We start from the raw sequence: 20128 nt of genomic DNA, 5'->3' as shown, positions 1-20128 counted from the left end.
TTAATATTAATTCAGTATCAAAATAATATCAAAATGATATTATCTATAAAAATATCAAATCAATCAAATATCGTTAAATTCAATTTTATAATATTTTAATAATTTGTAATCTAATTTAAAAGTTAATTTCAATAGATTTAAGTTACCGGTTATTTATTACAATAACAATTTTAATTACAGATAAAGTATACATTAGTTTAAATATTATATAACAGATAAAAAAAATATCAATAAATCTATAATAAACTAATTCAATAAATTAGAATTATGAGTTAAATTGGTGATGTAAGTCAAAACATTATGCCTTAATACTCCAGAATCATAACTCATCAACCCAAAGTTGAGGATTAACTGGGTACCTTGCTTTAGATTCAGCGACACTGCCCAAGTTGGATGGGGTGTCACAGGTATACTTTTCGTCAAAATGACAAAATACTAATTAAATTTATTTTGACAGACGTAATTAATTCATAGTAATTTTATAATAAATAGTGAATTGGTCCGTTCGCCGAAATATGACATAATTAATTAGCGGAGAAGTATAGTCACAGGTACGCTTTAAGAAGACTCGCTACGACTCTATTGCAAAAAGGATAAGTATATTCGAAAATACCAGACATAAATTCACCCCAGAAGTTTGGCGGGAAACCCCTATAAACAACTGCAGTTTCATCATTACCAAAATCATTGAACTTAGGGATACAATGAAAAAGTTCATGAGAATGACGGCTTTAAAAAAAAAAATACAAATATATTCTCAACTTTGACAATGCACCCTTATTCTTTGGCCTGAAATTCTCATATGACTAAATTATTGTTGTTTGTAATTTGATCCATTGAATCCACTATAAATTGCCAGGCAAAGCGAACTTTTATTAGACAACCATAGCTTCATCAACAAACGTTGCAATGTGTTTAGACGGATGATATCCTGTTTAATAAATTTTAAATGGGCAAACGTGGGCCTAAAACCCATTAGAAGATAGGCTGCAAGAAGTGCAAAGCAACCTACCTAACCCACGAGTGGGTCTAAGGGTTAGGGAATAAATTAACGCCCAAACACACACAAGTTGGTATGGAGTTAAAGTTTTACAAACTAAAAATTATTTTTGCCACTTAATTCTCCAATAATCAATGTTATAAAAAAGTTACTTACGACTTAAGCCTACTTAATTATATATAAAACGACACTTCGAACAGACAGAGCTCATGATATATGAGAATATCCCATCATGCCTATTTTAACCCTTGATTAAAGGATTTTCGTTGCGTTATCAAACTGATTATATAAGTTTTACGCCTATATAACATAAGCTTATGCCCATATAATCAATCAAACAAGTCCGCCTTTTCCTATAACACACTATGCACGACGGCAAACGGTATAGGAGGAAGACTCTACTTTTCAGAAAGAAAGTTTTTTTTTTTTCAAAAAAAAAAACGTACAAATAAATAGCGGTTAAATAAAATGGTGGTTGAATTGACTTTTTAGGAATTAATAGGTCTTATACGTGATCATTTAATATACGCAATCATTTAATTACGCGATCATTTAATCAGACAATTTTATAAATTTGGTATTATACGAACTTGATCAACCAATAATTGTTTAGGTAATGCACGGATGAGTTCTTTATAGGTGGATATTATCAAAATAGAGCCAAATTAACTTTACACAGTTTATATAGATAATTGATTATTTAATGGTAATAACACAACAAGTTAAAGAAATTCAAATATGATTGAATCTCAACAGATATTCAAAACTTTTAAAACTTTTTGTGATTTTTCGATTGAAGCTAATTATTATTAAAGTCTATACCATTAAAAGAATATAATTAAATAAACTAAAAAGAAATACTCAATAAAACTCAATTTTATTTTTTTATTAAAATTTTATAAAATCATTTATTAATGATTCTTCTTCGTCATATAATTTTATAAGAACGCACCTAAATCTATAATTTAATTTTATTAATATATTATTATCAAAGGCGTGATGTGCGAAATAAATAAAATAACTTACTTGTTTAGGGTATTTACTATATCACTTCCACTTCGGGAAGGGATAATTATATTTTTAGTCATGGTATCCAACTCCTTTATACCAGGTAAGTTTTTACCGTCTCAAGAAACGCAGACGGCTTCCTTAACAAACTCAACTAACGTATCCATGCCTCCATTATTTGTCAATTCCAAAATATTGACAGCTGCGAGTTGACGGTTTAGAAGTTTCTGCACCACGTTTTTGTCAACGTAATCTTTAATTTCTTTTTGGGAAAGATTTCCAGTCGTACCCCTATAATTAATTAATTAATAATTATACAAATAGCACTATTTTGTTGACTATAAAACAATAAAATAAACAAATACCTGCTCTTTCTGATTTCTTTGTATTCCCTCACTAAATTTAGAATATTTTGGTTGAATTTATTCCTGAAGTCTGTTAAAGACTTACGAGTTTTATCTAGATATCCTCTAGCTTCGCTAGTGTAAATTTTAAACCGAAAAATTTTCACAACCAAATTGTCGAGTGCTTCACTACTCGGATTCCTCACTCGTAAAAATAAGCACTTTACCGACTCATCCCATAGTCGTATTTTATCCTAAAATATTGAGATACGTTATTTGAGATTTAGACATAATAAATATTATCATATTGTATTAATACTAACTTCAGTATTCTTTGAACTAACAACATAAGATGATTCGTTCATCTCATTCGCTAATCGTAAGATTTCTGGATTTTTTACAAGCCAGTTACATATGTCTAATTTGGTACAAAACTGAAACGGATCTGGAATTGTTTTAGCCGCGCCTAACTTGTCGTTATCATCATCATCTTCTTCTTCTTCTTCCTCCTCTTCTTCTTCACTTTTATCCCTTACATCCTCTTCTACTATTACTTCCTTTTCACTTTCGTTATGTTTTTGCCTGGTATTCATATCTGTATGTAATATATTATTTCAATTATTTCAATTAAAAATTAATAGAATAATATTAAAGAGCTAAAGCCTATATAAATTAATATTTACCTAATAATAATTGATTAGTTTCTTCAATATTTATTTCTCTCCTCTTTCTCGGTAAGGTCCTTTGATTTTTTTTCGATCCTATTATACATATTTCGGTTATTATTCTTACATATAAGCAAAACTTTTACGGAAGAGTTACATATATACCTGTTTTGATTTCTATTTCTTTATTATTACGTTTAGTCATAATATCGTAATGAGAGAACAAGAGAAAATGAGAGAACGAGAAAAAAAGTGAAGTAAACTTCTCGCAAGATTGTCATGATATAAATGAGATCTCTTGATCGAAAAGAGCGAGATTGTCGATATAACCCCTTGATCAAATATGGGATATAAAACGAGGTTGTCACGATATAAATGAGATCTTGGTTACTGTAATTTTAATTATAGAACGTAATTGGAAAGTATGCAGGATCTCAATATCGTTGTGTACCGTATAAATTGAGGGGAATGCGGGATCAGTTGAAAATGTTGAAAGATGGAAAAAAACTATGATTTCTAGAGGATCAGAAATTAAATTTAGTTTATATAAATAAATTATTACAATATCGAATTTCATTCAGTGACATTTTTTTTTATATGGAAGATTACCTCAAATCGATTTTACGGTTCCAAATTTTATTATATTTTCAGGCTATACGTGGAATGAGAAGAAAAATAATGGAAAGGGGTGAGAAGAAAAATGATCGGTAGAAGAAAAAGGAGTGAGAAGAAATTAATGGAATATTACGTTTTGAATTTCCATTTTTATGTGTGATACGATGACATGCAAGAAAAATTAAATTTTTAAATAATTATACTCTTGACGATAAAATATAAAATATGATCAGAAAAAAACCAATCAATAAAAAAGGTCGATTATTTTTAAACTGAACCATGTGATGATCCTATCTAACTAAGCCATATCTAAGCCTTATTTAGTGTAAGCCCCTGGATTGATTACATAAAAGAATTTTTTAAATAGATAGATGGGATCTACAGTAGTCAACTTACAACGATATTTGAAAAATACCGATATATTGATATTTTATACTGTAGGAAAGAGTTTTAATACATATTGGTGTAATCAAATATCGGTATATAAAGTATCAACTATACAAATAATGCAAGTCATGTGCAACTAATCATTTGTCTAATTGTTCGGTAATATTCTAAAACGGAGTAAATTAAGATCGAATTAAGTTCCTTATGGTGTAGATTAAGGTTAGCTTAAAATTCAGTATAATTGTAATATATCATCGCAGTGTAATATGAAATATAATCAAGGAAGGACATGCGTGGTTTAAAATATTACATTTTCTTTTACCTTAAATATAATTTGCAGATTACTTTCGTCTTCTTTATTGCTTTTTTTAATGTATAATTATAAATAACATTTTTAACTCACTTTTTATTAATAGAATTTGTTTATTTATTTTTATTTATATATATTAATTAACGCCGTGATGCAGTATTACTGTAACTATATTTTTAAAATAAATTAATAAATCAAAAAATTATGTGTGTATTCAATGTTAAATAAATTAATTAAAGATGATTGCATTAGAACTAAAAAATTTAGACAAGATCATAAAAATAAACTCAAAGAAATCAAAAAAAAATATGTGTGTATTCAATGTTAAATAAATTAATTAAAGATGATTGCATTAGAACTAGACAAGATCGTAAAAATAAACTCAAAGAAATCAAAAAAAAATTATGTGTGTATTCAATGTTAAATAAATTAATTAAGGATGATTGCATTAGAACTAAAAAATTTAGACAAGATCGTAAAAATAAACTCAAAGAAATCAAAAAAAAATTATGTGTGTATTCAATGTTAAATAAATTAATTAAGGATTGCATTAGAACTAAAAAATTTAGACAAGATCGTAAAAATAAACTCAAAGAAATCATAATAAATTTATTATAAATATAGAGCCTTTTCTTGACATTTTCCCCATCAAACTAATAATATTTAATAATGGCAGCATTAAACTTAAACGCAAATCTTTCAGTATACATTCAATGGCCCGATGACGCTGCTTTGACCTTAATTCAGCGTCGTCGGGCCTATCAGCCCTTATTCACCACAATGAGGTTACATGATCAAAAACAATTATGGCGTGGAATTGCTCGTAATATACGAAATAACCACACATTCAGGCCAACTAGAAAACAATGCAGAGAGAAGTGGAATTCACTAAAGGCGGGGTACGAGAATCTAGAGAGGCTAATCAATAGAAATCCTGATGATTACCCTACTCGTACCCCGTCTTTGCACGACGAGAGGTTCCACCAAGAACTCTCGGACGAGTTCTGGAGAGTTGAGTGTAAGTATTTATTATTTAACTGATTTTTTCATTAATTCATTGCATTTATATTAATAATTGCTTTGTTTTAAGCATTAGTCCGGTCCTCCCGGAGAAATAGGGTAGATCGTAGGACATACGAGTATAGAGAGCACAGGCGCTCTAGGTGCTCTCGCTCCCGATCCCTCTACCACCACCGAGAGCGCGGGCGCTCTCGTTCTCGATCTCCCTACTACCGAGAGCGCGAGCGCTCTCATTCTCGATCTTATCGTCACCGACGTCATTAATATTTTTATTTCATTTTATTTTTTATTTTATTTTATTATATGTTTTATTTTATTTTATTATTATGTTTTATTTTATTTTATTATTATGTTTTATTGTATTTTATTATTATGTTTTATTTTATTTTATTATTATGTTTTATTTTATTTTATTATTATGTTTTATTTTATTTTATTATTATGTTTTATTTTATTTTATTATTATATTTTATTTTATTTTATTATTATGTTATATTTTATTTTATTATTATGTTTTATTTTATTTTATTATATACTTATTATTTTATTCAATAAATGACATTATTCGATAATATTATTTGTCATACCAATTGTCATTAACCATATACAGTATAATTGACCCTAAATTTTGTGTATCCATTAATAGCCAAATCGGCATTAATTTAACCGAAGTGATTACTTAATTGGCAATTGCATTTTTTTTTTTTTTTTGCTAACACGCTTAATAAATTTAAAGTTCTAATTGAATTAATAAAATTCTAGTTAAATTTAAATTAATTTAAATTGTAATTGTTATAAAGATGAGGAGACGAATAGTCACGCCAAACCAATAAAACCAATTCGAATTCAAAATCAGTTTTCTTACAGCAATCTTGGTGAGATAACTACTTCCGGTGAGAGACGTTCACCTGTACGTTCACCTGATAATGATGACGATAACATGGACTTTCAGTATAATCACGAAGATAATGATTTAAGTTTTCAGGACATTAATGATGATGATAATGAATATGGATCAATTGGTCCTCAGTATTACAATGATGAGATGGAAGATGATGATCAATCATTTGATAATGAAGAGGAAGAAGAAACTGACAATGAATACAATAGTGAAGAGGAAGAGAAAAATGACAATGAATACAATAGGGATGAGGAGGAAGATGATGATAATGGAGACAATAATGAAGAAGAGGAAGAGGAAGGTAATAATGAAGAGGAAGAGGAACGTAACAATGACGAAGAGGAACGTAATGACAACAAAGAGGAAGAAATACATCAAATTGTTGAAGCTTTGGATGAAGACAAGATACCGTCCTGCAATGGTGAATTTGCACCGTACTTTGATAATTATACAACTACGGCACTATTTTGTTGGCTTCAGAAGCATAATGTTTCTACAAAAGCATATGAAGACCTTGTTGATATCATTCACAATCCTCAATTCGAACCTACTCATGTAGTAAAAAATATCCATAGATTCCAATCATGGAGAAAACGTCTTCCTCTCCTACCAATAATAACAAAGCCTATTCAAATTTTACCAAAAAAAACTACGTCAACTTCGCGAGATTCGAAGCTTTTATATCAACTCTCAATTAGTGATATTATATGGCGTGTTCTCAACAATCCAATGCTGATGAAGCATATGTATTTCGGACCTGGTGTTAATTTTGAAACAAAGTCAGAATATTGGCATGAAACTTTATGGGGAGAATCACCACTTTTTGGACAACATGAAATAATAATATCAGAAGGTAATAGAACAATATACTTTGGTATAATTATGATTTGTTAACATTAAAATATTTATTTTAATAAAATAGTAATATATCAATCTGGTGATTTTGTCTACTATCATGATAATGGTCTTAAAAAACTTGGAAGGTTGAGAGCAATTTTAAAAGATGAAAATGGAAACTATGAGTTACGAGTTCAACTAATTTTAAATTATGATGATTTACCTGGAAATATAAAAGGGCTATCAAGATGACGTCGTTCTCTAACTGGGGAAGTATGGTTTCAGGATGAACCATTTATAACCATAATTACCTCTCAAATTTTAGAGAAAGTAACTATAATGATGACGTATAAACACCAAATTATTCCAGAAGGTTCATTACGAATTACTGAAATAATTTATAAATGTAATGACCGTTGGCACGTTCGTGATGCAAAGCTTTCATACCAACATCCTTCAGATTACATTTCTGTCAGAAATCCACTGTCGTCTATGCCAGTTTATAAGCTGTTTTTAGATCTTTACTATGATGATTTTGGTACATTTAGAAATGTATACCATTCCTTAGGTGGCGTCTATATACAGTTTGGTAACATGCCAACGCATCAGAGAAAGCTAATCAAGAACCATTTTGTTCTTGGATTTATTCCTTTTGGTGGAAATTTTAACGAGTTTATGGTACCATTTGTTTCAGAAATAAAAAAATTTGAGAAAGGAAAGATTATGACTGTTCAAGGACAAGATGCATGGGTTATTGCTGGGTTGGGCCTTGTTACAGCAGATCTACCTCAAGGTAATGATATGGCAGGAGTACTGAGGTATTTTTCAATTTAATTATTAATCTTAATAATATATTTTCGTAACAACTATTAAAATGATTTAAATTTAAAAATCAATTTAGACATAATGCAAATAAAGGTTGCCGTACTTGTACAACTAAAAAGGAATCATTGAGTACCTATAATCAGGATAGTGTGCAACATTACGTTATCATCATATCACAGATGAAGAAATTTCAAAAATTTCTCAAGAATCTGTAAGTTCAAAAAGAGGACAACTTTGTATAGAATATGGTTTAAGATCATTACCTAGTATTTTGGATAAATTAAAACGTGAGAGACATTTACAGACGCCACAGGATATTTATCATGCCACCGCAGGAAAGATTGGGCGGTTACTAAAACTAACCTGTGAATTATTTTCACAAGAAGGAGAGGATGATTTTGTTAAAATTTGGAAAAATTTTGAAATTCCAAAAAAGTGGTCTCGTCTACCAAATCCAATTAGTCATTACAATAGCTTTATGATGTCTGATCTTCTTAAACTAGCTATGATTATGCCATTTTTATTAAATCGATTTTTAAAGGAATCAAGCCTCAAAAATAATGAAGCAGCCACTATTCGACAAAGGATTGATGTGGCTCGAATTAGCTTAGTGCTAAAAGCTATTATATCTTGTTGGGTACAAGTTGCAAAGACTATGAAAGCAGTTTTTAATAAGGAATTTACGTTAGATAGCTATGAAAAATTACAGCTATGTCTTAAAGAAGAGTTTTTAATTCTTCCAAAGGTATAATTATAAATTTGAAATTCAGAACATGGAATAATTCAATAATTAACAATATTTTGTTTTTTTATAGGTTTTTGCAAGTTTTGTTAACTTACTAAATATACATATTAATATGCATCTTTTGATGCATGCTAAAACTTTTGGTACACTTGTCAACTCTCAGGTTGGTATAAAAGAGATGGTTCATCGTATCTTTAAAGGAATGATACCAAAAACTAATTGCAAAACTATAGACCTGGATTTATTAAAATGTTACAATACTTTATTTGCAATTCGACATTTAGCAGATGGAGGTATAGATCCAAGATTAAATAGATCTTGTACTGGGTTCACAAGTTCAAATTTTGATCAATTATTTTCGAATTGGTATGTTACAGAAGATAAATATTTAATTGAGGAACAAATTCAAAATGATGACGTAAAAGGTAAGATAGCAAAATATTATAGTACTTCATATTTATTTTTTCACATATGCATAATATTTACTAATCTTTTAATTTAGTTACTTCACCAGTAAATTTTATTTCCAATATTTCCTTAAAAAAAAGAATGTCAAAGCAGGAACATGATAAACTTCTCTTGACTTTGCATAATTTTAAAATTGAATTGTTTTTATCTTATGTGGATATGAAGTTTGAGGCGGCACTTATAAATTCTTCAATTAGTTGGTACAAATTTGCATCATATATGATTGAAGAAGAAAATGGTATCCTTTCAAAAGTTCACCTACATCTCAATGATTTTATCATAATTTATGAAGAAGATCATGAAGAATCTTATGCAATAATTAAAGGTATCTTTCAACATAAGGGTAATAATAACAAATATTATGCATTTATTGTTGTAGATTGGTTTGAAGATACTATGGTTGAACATTCAGTATTAAAATGTCCACTTTACCGTCTTCAAGCAACAGGAGATAAATGGAGACGTATTTTTCCAATTACTGTAATAGATAATGTTCAAAAAGTACACTTTATTCATAATTGTAATTCAGAAAGGTGCCAACTACCAAATCATGATACTACAAATAGAATTTGGATAAAAAATAATTTTTATTTTACAGCCATATAATTATATTAATTATATAAATATAATAAAATAATTATTTAATTTGTATCGTATAAAATTTTGGTTAAAATTAACCAATAAAATCATATGCATGATGTAATAATAAATTAAAATTAACCAATTAAAATCACTTTAATTACATGCATGTGATATCTAAAAATAGCTAAAATTCGCGTTTATTAATGAGATTTTTTTTGTTTATTTTCAAAAATACACTTTTCTTTTGTCTTTTATATTAACACTTTACGGTATTTTGTTCATCTCTTCTTTTCTCTTTTTAAAGTATACTTTAATTATCTTTTTACAATATTAACAATACTTTGGGACACTTTAGTTTATATATTCAACATAGTAAAACACCCACATACGAAAAGCAAGAATAAAAAAAGAATAAAGAAAAGAAAATGTACCCACCACTCACATACGAAAGAAAAGAATAAAAGAAAGGAAAAATGTACCCACTTAACCACATACAAAAGAGAAAAAAGCCATTTTTTAAATAAATAGTGGAGCTGTTAAGCAAGGTATGAAAATAGGATATACGCGTATTTTTCATATTTTTTTTACAATATGTTGTGGTTTGAGTATTTTTTTGTTAGACTGTGGTATAAATGTGAATATATTTTTCAATGGCCATGTATCTATTGCTTGTTAAATATATTTGCAATTTCTTTGTTAGACTGTGGTATTACAATATGAAGTGTGAATATATTTTTCAATGGCCATGTATCTATTGCTTGTTAAATATATTTGCAATTTCTTTTGTAATATTTGCTTTAGCCTGGAAGAAAATGTTGTAAAATAGGGCTGGATATTTATGGCATTTTCTGCCTTCCAATTACTTTGTCCGGGGGTAGCCTGACAATTTGTCGTTGTCCGTCAGTCGTAGCAACCAGCATTTTTTTACAATATTATGATTTTAAGAAACAAAACACTCTCAAAAAAATTTAAAGAAAGAACTAACTTAAAAATATTATCATTTTTATTATTCTTTACAAAATCCCAGAATTACCTGCTCTAACTATTATCCCAAGATTATGTATTAAATTTTAAATATATTTTACAAAGAATACATTTTATTAATCATGATTGTTTTTTTTATATATATATATATATTTTAAAATTGAAAATAACGTATCCATCCACTCACATACGAAAAGAAAAGAATAAAAAAGAGAAGAAAAGAATAAAAAAAAAGGAAGAAAAGAAACGTACTCCACTCACCTATAATAATCCACTAATAAAAAATTATTATTATTAATGTATAATAAATAATAAACATATATTACAATAAAAATATTTTTGTGATGTTAATTCAGTGTTGATATAATATCATTACGATGTAGTTACGATATTAAATAAATGTAAAACATTTTTTGTAATATTAATTCGATATTAATATGATATTATTATGATGTAGTTACGATATCAAATAAAATTGTAATATTAATTCAATGTTAATACGACATCACTACGATGTGGCTACGATATCAAACAGATGTAAAATATTTTTGCAATATTAATTCGATGTTAATATGATATCACTACGATGTGGTTACGATATCAAATAAAATGTCAAATATTTTGTAATATTAATTCAATGTTAATACGACATCACTATGATGTGGTTACGATATAAAATAGATGTAAAATATTTTTGCAATATTAATTTGATGTTAATATGATATCACTACGATAGGACCCCGGATATCTAATATAAAGGTCATAATGGACTTTTGGCCAAAAACACCCCTTTTTGCTGAAACTCAAAAAATCGTTTTTTGTAAATATCTCAGCATCCAGTAATTCAATTTTAATGAACTTTTTTTTATTTTGTAGCCCTCATTTAGCTCTACAATTTAAAAAAAAGTTCATCAAAATTGGACCACTGGATGCCGAGATATTTACAAAAAACGATTTTTTGAGCCCCTGAAAAATGGGCCAATCTGCCGAAAGTGTGACTTATGACCTGTTTTGGAGATATCCGGGGTCCTACTACGATGTGGTTACAATATCAAATAAAATGTCAAATATTTTGTAATATTAATTCAATGTTAATACAATATCACTACGACATGGTTACGATATCAAATAAAATGTCAAATATTTTGTAATATTAATTCAATATTAATATGACATCATTACGATGTGGTTACGATATCAAATAAATGTCAAATATTTTTGTAATATTAATTCAATGTTAATACGACATCACTACGATGTGGTTACGTGATAATATTTACATCGCATAATGATCGCAGCGATATCGCAGAGATATCGAACTAATCAATATCGAATAAATACAGTTACGACTAACTTAACGATGTCGAATCTATTTTTTATCAAAATATCGTAATGATATCATAATGATATCATTGCAATATCTAATCAATATCGATTGTAAACTCCAAGTTTCAGCAAAAATATTAGGCAGTTTATTATTTATTTACATTTTATATGTAAAGTTTTAACATAAATATATTGCTGCTATACCTTATTTTAATTTGATATCATAATTTTAATTGTACTTTTAGTAATTTCCAATACTTCAGCAGTTTACTTGTATAATATGAATATGAGAACATCAGATGGCTTATCTTTATAAAATTAATTTAAAAAATGTAATTGCAATCATTAATTATTACTATTTTTTTTTATATTTTAAAAGTATTCTATTTTATTTTAAAAAAGAAAAAAGGATGGTATAAGAAAAAAAATTTAAAATCAAGTATTATTTATCAAATATATGAATTTCAGACTGTTATATTTTATTGTGCAATATTTGACCTTAATGTAAATCTTATCTATTTTTAGTGAGGTACGAATCTTTTTGCACTGGCCCATATATAATTTAAATACTATACATAAATGGCTCTTAAATTGGATTTTAAAAAAATATAATTTTAGTAAGAATTTTAGATTTGAAATATTTTTTATATAAAAAAAAAATAATTATTATATACAATTTTTAATATATTTTAGGTTAAATGATTTAAATAATTTCAAATATAATTTTAGTTATTGAATAAATTAAGTTGTTTATTAATATAGAAGATAATTTTGGATTTCAGATTTTGATTTTTTTTTTTTATTAATTTATATAGATGCGATTTTATCTTAATATAACTATATTTACTTACATATACTAAATTTATAAAAATAAGAAAAACATAATACATATAAAAATTAAGCATTATGAAAAAAGACTACTTTTTCAAAGAAAAAGTTAACTTATTACCTAGATATTATATTACTATTATAAATAATAATACAATCAAAATTTAGATAACTATCAAGATCTACTTAAAAATTTGCCCAATAACCTTTCCAATAAAATGCTAAATTATTTCATTTGTTTTAATTAGTTTTACTAAAGTGTTCTATTATAATGTACTTTCTATTACACTTTTTACTATTCGACTTCATTTTTTTGTCTGTATTACTAATATTATATCTTTTTTCTTTTCTTAACTGTAATTCATTTCTATATTCCTAAATCAATATTTTAAAATCTAAAATAATTTTTCTAATTATCTGTTTTAACAATTTTTGTATTGTATTTAAATCTACTATCACCAATATAAAATTCATCTATATCTTCCTATAGTAGCTATCAAATTATATAGAATTATTATTTTATATGGCTTCAGTATATGCTTTTACTACCTTCTAAACAAAAAAAAATTATTTTTGTATTTATACATTTTAATATCATTATATATCTTCCAAATCATCCTATTTTTTTCTCTAATAAACTGATTTATATATTGTCTTGTTTTTCCAAAAGCAATTGACTATTGTTTATTATGTTTAAGAATTTTTCTTCTCTTTAAATCATATGTATCACCTTCTATTTGTTGAATTAGAATTTATTCATATGCAATATATTGATGTGCTGGTATCTTCTTTCTTAAATCTTGCTTCTTAATTCCTTTTGTGCATTTTCATTTTATTACTAAATTGCAACGTAATTGCCAAATAATTCTATAAAATTCATTAACAAATATTTTTAAAAAGAGAGTATTAATTGTTAGTATAGTTTTTTCTGACTTAACAATAAACTTGAGTTCTCTATATCTTTTTTTTAGAAAAAAATTCTTTAATATTAAATATATGAAGGGAATAGATAACTCTTGATTAGAATCTGTTATATGGACAAAAAATTTTCTATTTCATAAAAGTAATTGTTATGTATCCTTTTAGTTTAGTTAGAAATATTAAGATATTTCAAATATATAATTTTTTTTAAAATTAGAAATTGAATAGTAATTGATAGCCAATTTTTAAAAATGAAATAAGGTACTATAAAATTATATATAATAGGGGGCCTGGTTCATTTCGCCAACAATCATTTTGCCGACAAACATTTCACTGACAAACGTTTCACCGACAGGGTTATCTCACTGACAAACGTTTCACCAACAATCATTTCACTGATAAAGCTATTTATTTTATAAACATTTCAAATGGATTCGTATTGTGTTTTATTGGGTACCATTTTATTGTATATTTTTTACATTTCCCTTGTAATTTAGTATAGTTGCTGTTACTTATTACATTAATACATTTAATACATTTATTTAAAACAATTAAAATCAAGCTAAAATGATAAATTATGTGCTATTCCCCTAAGGAAATCAATAACTTCTCTATTATCCCGGTCATTATAAACTGTTTGAATTCAAATTTCTCATTCCTGATCCTTTTTCTTTTGTAAAGGGCATGGGACTCCTTGCAAAATTACCTCGATATTATTTTCAACTTGATTTTGTTCATACTGTATTTCTTTTATTATTTTGAAGATACCTATATGTGCATGACCTACCAATGTATTCCATCTCCTATGCCATGCTTCGGCGACATTCTGGATTCTAGGAAAAGTGTACTCAATATTGTTTGTGACTGACCAGATTGAGGGTGGGAATAATGGATCAAAGCAGATTATATTCCCACTTCTTGTTGTTCGTCATATCCTACCATGTAGTGCTTCGACCCGGATGAAAACCGTCATCCGGATTACACAAAAAAAAAATCCGGATTATATCCGGATTGACCCGGATTTTGAATCCGGATCAGATAATCCGGATAGAAACCGGAAACCGGATTGGATTTACAAATGATCGGCAATAATTCTGGCCAGAATTCATAACGCCGGCCAGAATTACAAATTGTGTAACATTAAATTTTCATGCCAGCCGATAAAAAATTTTTTGCCCGGTGGCTAAACTATTTTTTCGGTATCACGTGATGTTAATTTCGGCCAGAATTACAAATTTGGCCAAAATTATCCAAGACCACGAAATTTACATAATTCCAATTTCATTAAATACTTTTCTTCAAACCAATTTCATATTATTTCAGCATTGTCTCAGACTATTGTTTAACATTTCTTTGTAAATTAACTAATTATGAAATTTTAAACAAGATATTTTTATATACAGCTAAAGATTACTATAAATAGATGTGTTGGGTTAGTAAGGCAATTTTTTAAGGATTTGTTTCTTCTTTCAAAATTAAAGAATCATTTGAATCAAATTATATAACACTAGTTTTAATTTTTAAAAAAAGTTGTTATAATTATATAAATTTATAATATTGAACAATTTTTCATTTAAAACAATAATTATTATTTTGTTGTAACAAAAATAATATAAAGTTTTTTTTCTTTTGAATGTTTGAATGTGAAATCTAAAATTATTTGTTATTTGTTAATGTATAAATTTAAATAAACAAATCTGATACAAACTTCAATAAATAAATTATAATTGAAAAATCTTCTTAAACTTACTGTATTAAAAAGTTTAATATGACAAATATAAATTTAATAAATTTTAATAAAAAAATTGGTATTAGGCGCAAAAATAATTAGCCATAATATCATTTAGATATAGATCTTTATGGATCAGCAAAATTATTATTAATAAAAAAAAAAATAATAAAAATTTCATCCGGATTCCGGGTCAAACCGGATATTTTTCATCCGGTTTATAATCCGGATGAAAACCGTGAAAATCCGGATATCCGAAAAAAAAAAAAATCCGGATCAATCCGGATTGATCCGGATACGGGTCGAGGCACTACTACCATGGATGTAATAGATTTCGAACAATTCCATGATACTATTGGCTTCTTCTGGCATGATGGCTCTTAGTTCATCAAATGCTGAAGGTATATTGTTATGAGGTAAAAAAGCCAAAGCAGGAATGTGGTGAATGAGTAAACTGAAAGTTTTGTCAGTTCCATACTGAACTGTAAGGCCAAGTTCTTGCACTTTGCGATAAATATTCTGCGATAAATGAAAGTGGTAACCTTTATTTTGAACTCCTTGAAATTCAGCACGTATGGCATTAATCGCAATAATTTCAAAATCGGTTATAATAAACTGAAGCTGTAGATCAACATCATGTTCATAGCTGAAGTCAATTAATTCTTGAAATAAAGCTCTATAAGCTACTTCAGATTTATTTAACATTAAAGCATATACCAGCGGCATTATTTGTGAATTTTCATTGCTTCTAATACTTCCATGTATTGTATATAATTGTCTAAAAATTGTTGAAACCGTTTTGAAAGTTCTATCTGCGAGCCAAAAGTTTAATTGTGCTAAATATTTAATATTAGAAGTAGTAGTAAAAATCAATACTTTTTCTTCACATACGGTTAAATCCTTAATTAAGAAATCTGAACCATTTAAGGTTTTTCGCATATTTTTGGGTATGATAAGTTGATCTAATGATTGTGGTTCTATTGGATAATTAATATGTCGAATTTGTTTAACCGTCTGACGAAAAGCATCACGTGATAGAAGATACGGGTAGACATCTTGCGAAGTGCCAGCTACAATAGATTGGATAACCTATACGGGATTGTCATTTGATTGTTGAAACCTCTCTTTTAATAATTTGATAGCTTTTATAACTTTAACTTAGTTGGCTTTAGCGGCATGATTATGGTCAGTAGCTTTTACAAGATGATGCTGATCTTCAGTTAAAATTGTTGTTACTCGTCCTTTGCAGTTTAACATATCTCGCTTTTCACAATACCAATAGTACATATAATTTCTGTTTTTGTCTTTGACCATAACCTGCCATGGAACATTAATTTTATGTTTATTACGAATAGAAGGAATAATCTCGCAAATATCCATTTCTTTAATAAAAGAAGAAAATTTAGTGAGAATAAAAAAAAAGGTTAATTTTATATTATACTTCCTAATAACAATAATAATTTTTTTTGATATTCTCACGGATGATTTTTATTTAAAAAGATGGATAAAAAGTTTATCAATATTGGATAAAAGTCTACGGTAATAAAAAATTGTGACTATGTACATATTAATAATTACTAAATAAAGATAATATTAAAAAGTTTTCTTTGTTCAGGTTATTAATAGTAGCTTTTTTGTATTAAATCTAACAAAGAAACACATGTTACTAACAAAAAAAAATTCCCCCTATTTCATACAAAAGTTATAAAGATATATGTAAATATTTTATAAAATTTTATATTTAATTTTATATATACAGTATTTCGTGTTATTAAAAAAAAAAAAAAAAATTATATATATATGTCAGTGAAACGTTTGTTGATGAAATAACCCTGTCGGTGAAACGTTTGTCGGTGAAATGATTGTCGGTGAAGTAATTGTCAGTGAGTTAAACGTGACCCATAATAGGTATTTAATATAGATGGTTTTGAAATTAATTTTTATAGTAAAGCTATATTTTATCAAAATCTGAAATTCTATATTTTTATTTAAATTTTATTTTTTATTTATAATTTTATTTAAATTATTATTATCTTTATTTTTTATTTTATTTTTATTTTATTTCTAGTTTATAGTATTTTATTTTGGTTTACTTATATTTTTAATTTTATTTGTAATATAATATTTAAGTACATGATTTAATATTAAAAAAAAAAAACTATTATATATAGTTTTTTGAATTTTAAAACTATTTTTATTACTTTTTTATTTACTATTACCAGTAAGATTGCTAAAAAACTAGGAGGGTTTAACAAGTTATCAAATTAATTGAATGCTAAAACTATCAAATTATATTAATAATGGTATAACTAGAGAAATTCTATATTAAAACTATTTTGCAAAATTAATCATAAGATTTTAAAGGAATTTAAACAAGCAACTTTAATACCACTATTATCAGTATTACAATTATCTGATAATAGAATTCTTTACACTAATACTTTACTGATCTTACCTGCATCTATACAAAGGTTTGCATCTAGTTGCAAATCGCACCATTTCAGACTAGCGCAGGATTCCGAAGAAAATATGTACAGTATGTAATTTTCTGACAAAGTCATATGGTTAAAATTGTGGAGTGTGAGTGTGTCACCTGTGATGATCTAAAAATAAGTTACGCGTTGCGAGATGTTTTCGGAGTTAGTCTCATAAGATTGATAAGAACGATACATTTGCCTCAAAGTTTAAAGTTGTGTCCTGGTCAAAATAGTTAGTTATGTATTTATGTATTGAGAGGTTCTGTTCTTCATTTTACAAAGGAGGGATTATATGCCATTATGCCTTTTTACATTATTAGTAACACCTCAAACGAGTGAGTTTCATTTCTTACCTTGGAATTATATTTTCTAGTGTCTTTGTGTGATCATTTCATAGAAATTTCTCGAAGTAAAGCTTTAACTCTAGGTGTATTCCCGGGTTTAAAGACTTAAGTTCGCTGATTTCTTTGTTCAACAGTTCCTTGTTTTGATTTCCAGCAGGGCAGGTAATTGTATTATAAGTCGCGAAAGTCCAAATGGAACAATAGTAATGTATGAACATATTCTAAAATCGCAACTGGTTTTTGATAGGTTATTGACAAATATGCCACGTATCCGGAATCGATTAAGAATGTTTAATGTCTGACGGATACAGAAACGGGTGCTTATGAACCCATAATCATAATCAAATGAGTCAAAAGGATAATAAGAGATTTGTGAAAATTAATTTATTGAGAAAGATAGGAAAAGAGGATGATCGAGTTTTTATACTTTCTGAACGCGTTCCCACTCGTGATCGTGAAAGTTTATAGCTATCAAACAGTGCCAGAATGAATGCTGTTGATTAATTCTTTTGGCAATCAAGTGATATTAGGACCTTTTTATTTGAGAACTCGTAATATAGAGGCCATTCGTCACAAATTCAAAATTCAGTTAGCAATAGATGAATAAATTGGGAGATTGATCATTAAAAGACTGGATTTTTGCAAATGATGCGACAAATATGATATTATGAATAAAGACCTAGAGCTAAAATGCGAATGATATCGCGTGATATATGGCCTTAAATGAGTTTCAGATGTTATTTCGCCTCACTCTTTATTGGATAGTGATTTAGAATCTTTGGCGTCATTTGATCAATCTTCATGTTAAGCTTGGTATCATCACTGAAGTTTAGAAACATAGACAGATCCTATTTTTAGCAACTCTACGATATGGAAACGAATTGGATGAAAATTTAATGCTGAGGAGTGAGGACCATGAACTCATCTTTGAATAGATAATTCACTATGCGAACCTGATAGAATTTTATGCAAATAATTTCGGCATATTAAAATTATAAAAATAATAAGAGAATCAAAATAATTTATTTTCATTGGGATAAAATATTTACAAATCCATATTAGAATAATAGAGTTTTTAAACCGTTTGCTTGAGTTCTTTTGTTTCTTTGATCCCATTAGATAAGTCATCAAAATCGAACAAAAAATGCGACAACAAAATTCTTTTGGGTATTTCTTCTTGTCCTTGGACGTTTATTACTTTGCTAGTATCAAAATCCCTGAAACGATTAATAATTCGTGTGATAGATAATGTACCAATAGCCAATACAATCTTCGTCACATATTCACTATTACTTAGTGTCCACCCCGTCACTAGTGTTACCATGCTTATTATCACTGCATGACATAAAGTTGAAGAAAGTTTTACATAGAATGAAGTGAGGTAGCAACGCCCGATCGCTTTGGATATTGGCAGAAGCAAAAGTAGAAGCGAAGAAATGACGGCTATTATGAGCAAAGCAGTAGCAAGATTACATCTGACACGACCTCCATCACAAATGGCAGTCATAACATAAGGATCTAATTTTTTCACTACTGTGTTGGTCTTAAAAATAATTCCTAGCTCAAATACATTTACAGAAAGAATGAATGCATAGATTATACTACAAAATCTCTTGTATCTTCTAAAATAATCTTCCCTCATGAAAAGTAAGAATTCAAACAGTATCAAAATAAGAGCAAAAAATAGGGCACAAGCTACTGCAAAATTCAGTGTGTGGGTTGTACCGGTCCTGATACTGTAGAAATAGAAATATATGACGGGTATGAGGAAGCTGGAATAGATTATGAAATCGTCGAGAAAAGTGAATATAT

General features: G+C 27.6%; 5 protein-coding genes across 5 annotated transcripts; 2 read left to right on the top strand and 3 right to left on the bottom strand.

Annotated features, from left to right (window-relative positions):
- Positions 1–2127: 2127 nt before the first annotated feature.
- On the bottom strand, positions 2128–3222 carry OCT59_026829 (uncharacterized protein; the record flags this gene model as incomplete). Its single annotated transcript, XM_066143479.1, has 5 exons — positions 2128–2299; positions 2374–2606; positions 2676–2947; positions 3036–3113; positions 3183–3222. The coding sequence occupies 5 exons, from the start codon at positions 3220–3222 to the stop codon at positions 2128–2130; spliced, it is 795 nt and encodes a 264-aa protein (XP_065992994.1).
- A 1776-nt stretch (positions 3223–4998) lies between these two features.
- Positions 4999–7339, top strand: OCT59_026828 (uncharacterized protein; the record flags this gene model as incomplete). Its single annotated transcript, XM_066143478.1, has 3 exons — positions 4999–5347; positions 6150–7103; positions 7173–7339. The coding sequence occupies 3 exons, from the start codon at positions 4999–5001 to the stop codon at positions 7337–7339; spliced, it is 1470 nt and encodes a 489-aa protein (XP_065992993.1).
- A 471-nt stretch (positions 7340–7810) lies between these two features.
- Positions 7811–8956, top strand: OCT59_026827 (uncharacterized protein; the record flags this gene model as incomplete). Its single annotated transcript, XM_066143477.1, has 5 exons — positions 7811–7905; positions 7989–8005; positions 8092–8657; positions 8728–8820; positions 8942–8956. 5 exons carry the CDS (start codon positions 7811–7813, stop codon positions 8954–8956), a joined length of 786 nt encoding a protein of 261 aa, XP_065992992.1.
- Positions 8957–16653: 7697 nt separating this feature from the next.
- OCT59_026826 (uncharacterized protein) lies at positions 16654–16875 on the bottom strand (the record flags this gene model as incomplete). The annotated part of the gene is made up of 1 exon (XM_066143476.1): positions 16654–16875. The coding sequence occupies one exon, from the start codon at positions 16873–16875 to the stop codon at positions 16654–16656; it is 222 nt and encodes a 73-aa protein (XP_065992991.1).
- Positions 16876–19391: 2516 nt separating this feature from the next.
- OCT59_026825 (uncharacterized protein) lies at positions 19392–19958 on the bottom strand (the record flags this gene model as incomplete). Its single annotated transcript, XM_066143475.1, has 1 exon — positions 19392–19958. The coding sequence occupies one exon, from the start codon at positions 19956–19958 to the stop codon at positions 19392–19394; it is 567 nt and encodes a 188-aa protein (XP_065992990.1).
- Between the last annotated feature and the right edge of the window lie 170 nt (positions 19959–20128).

Source organism: Rhizophagus irregularis, chromosome 6 (genome assembly GCF_026210795.1).
Source record: "Rhizophagus irregularis chromosome 6, complete sequence".
In the NCBI taxonomy this organism is placed as follows: domain Eukaryota; kingdom Fungi; phylum Glomeromycota; class Glomeromycetes; order Glomerales; family Glomeraceae; genus Rhizophagus; species Rhizophagus irregularis.
Note: the sequence above shows the minus strand (reverse complement) of the source record. Positions and strands in the feature narration are given on the sequence as shown.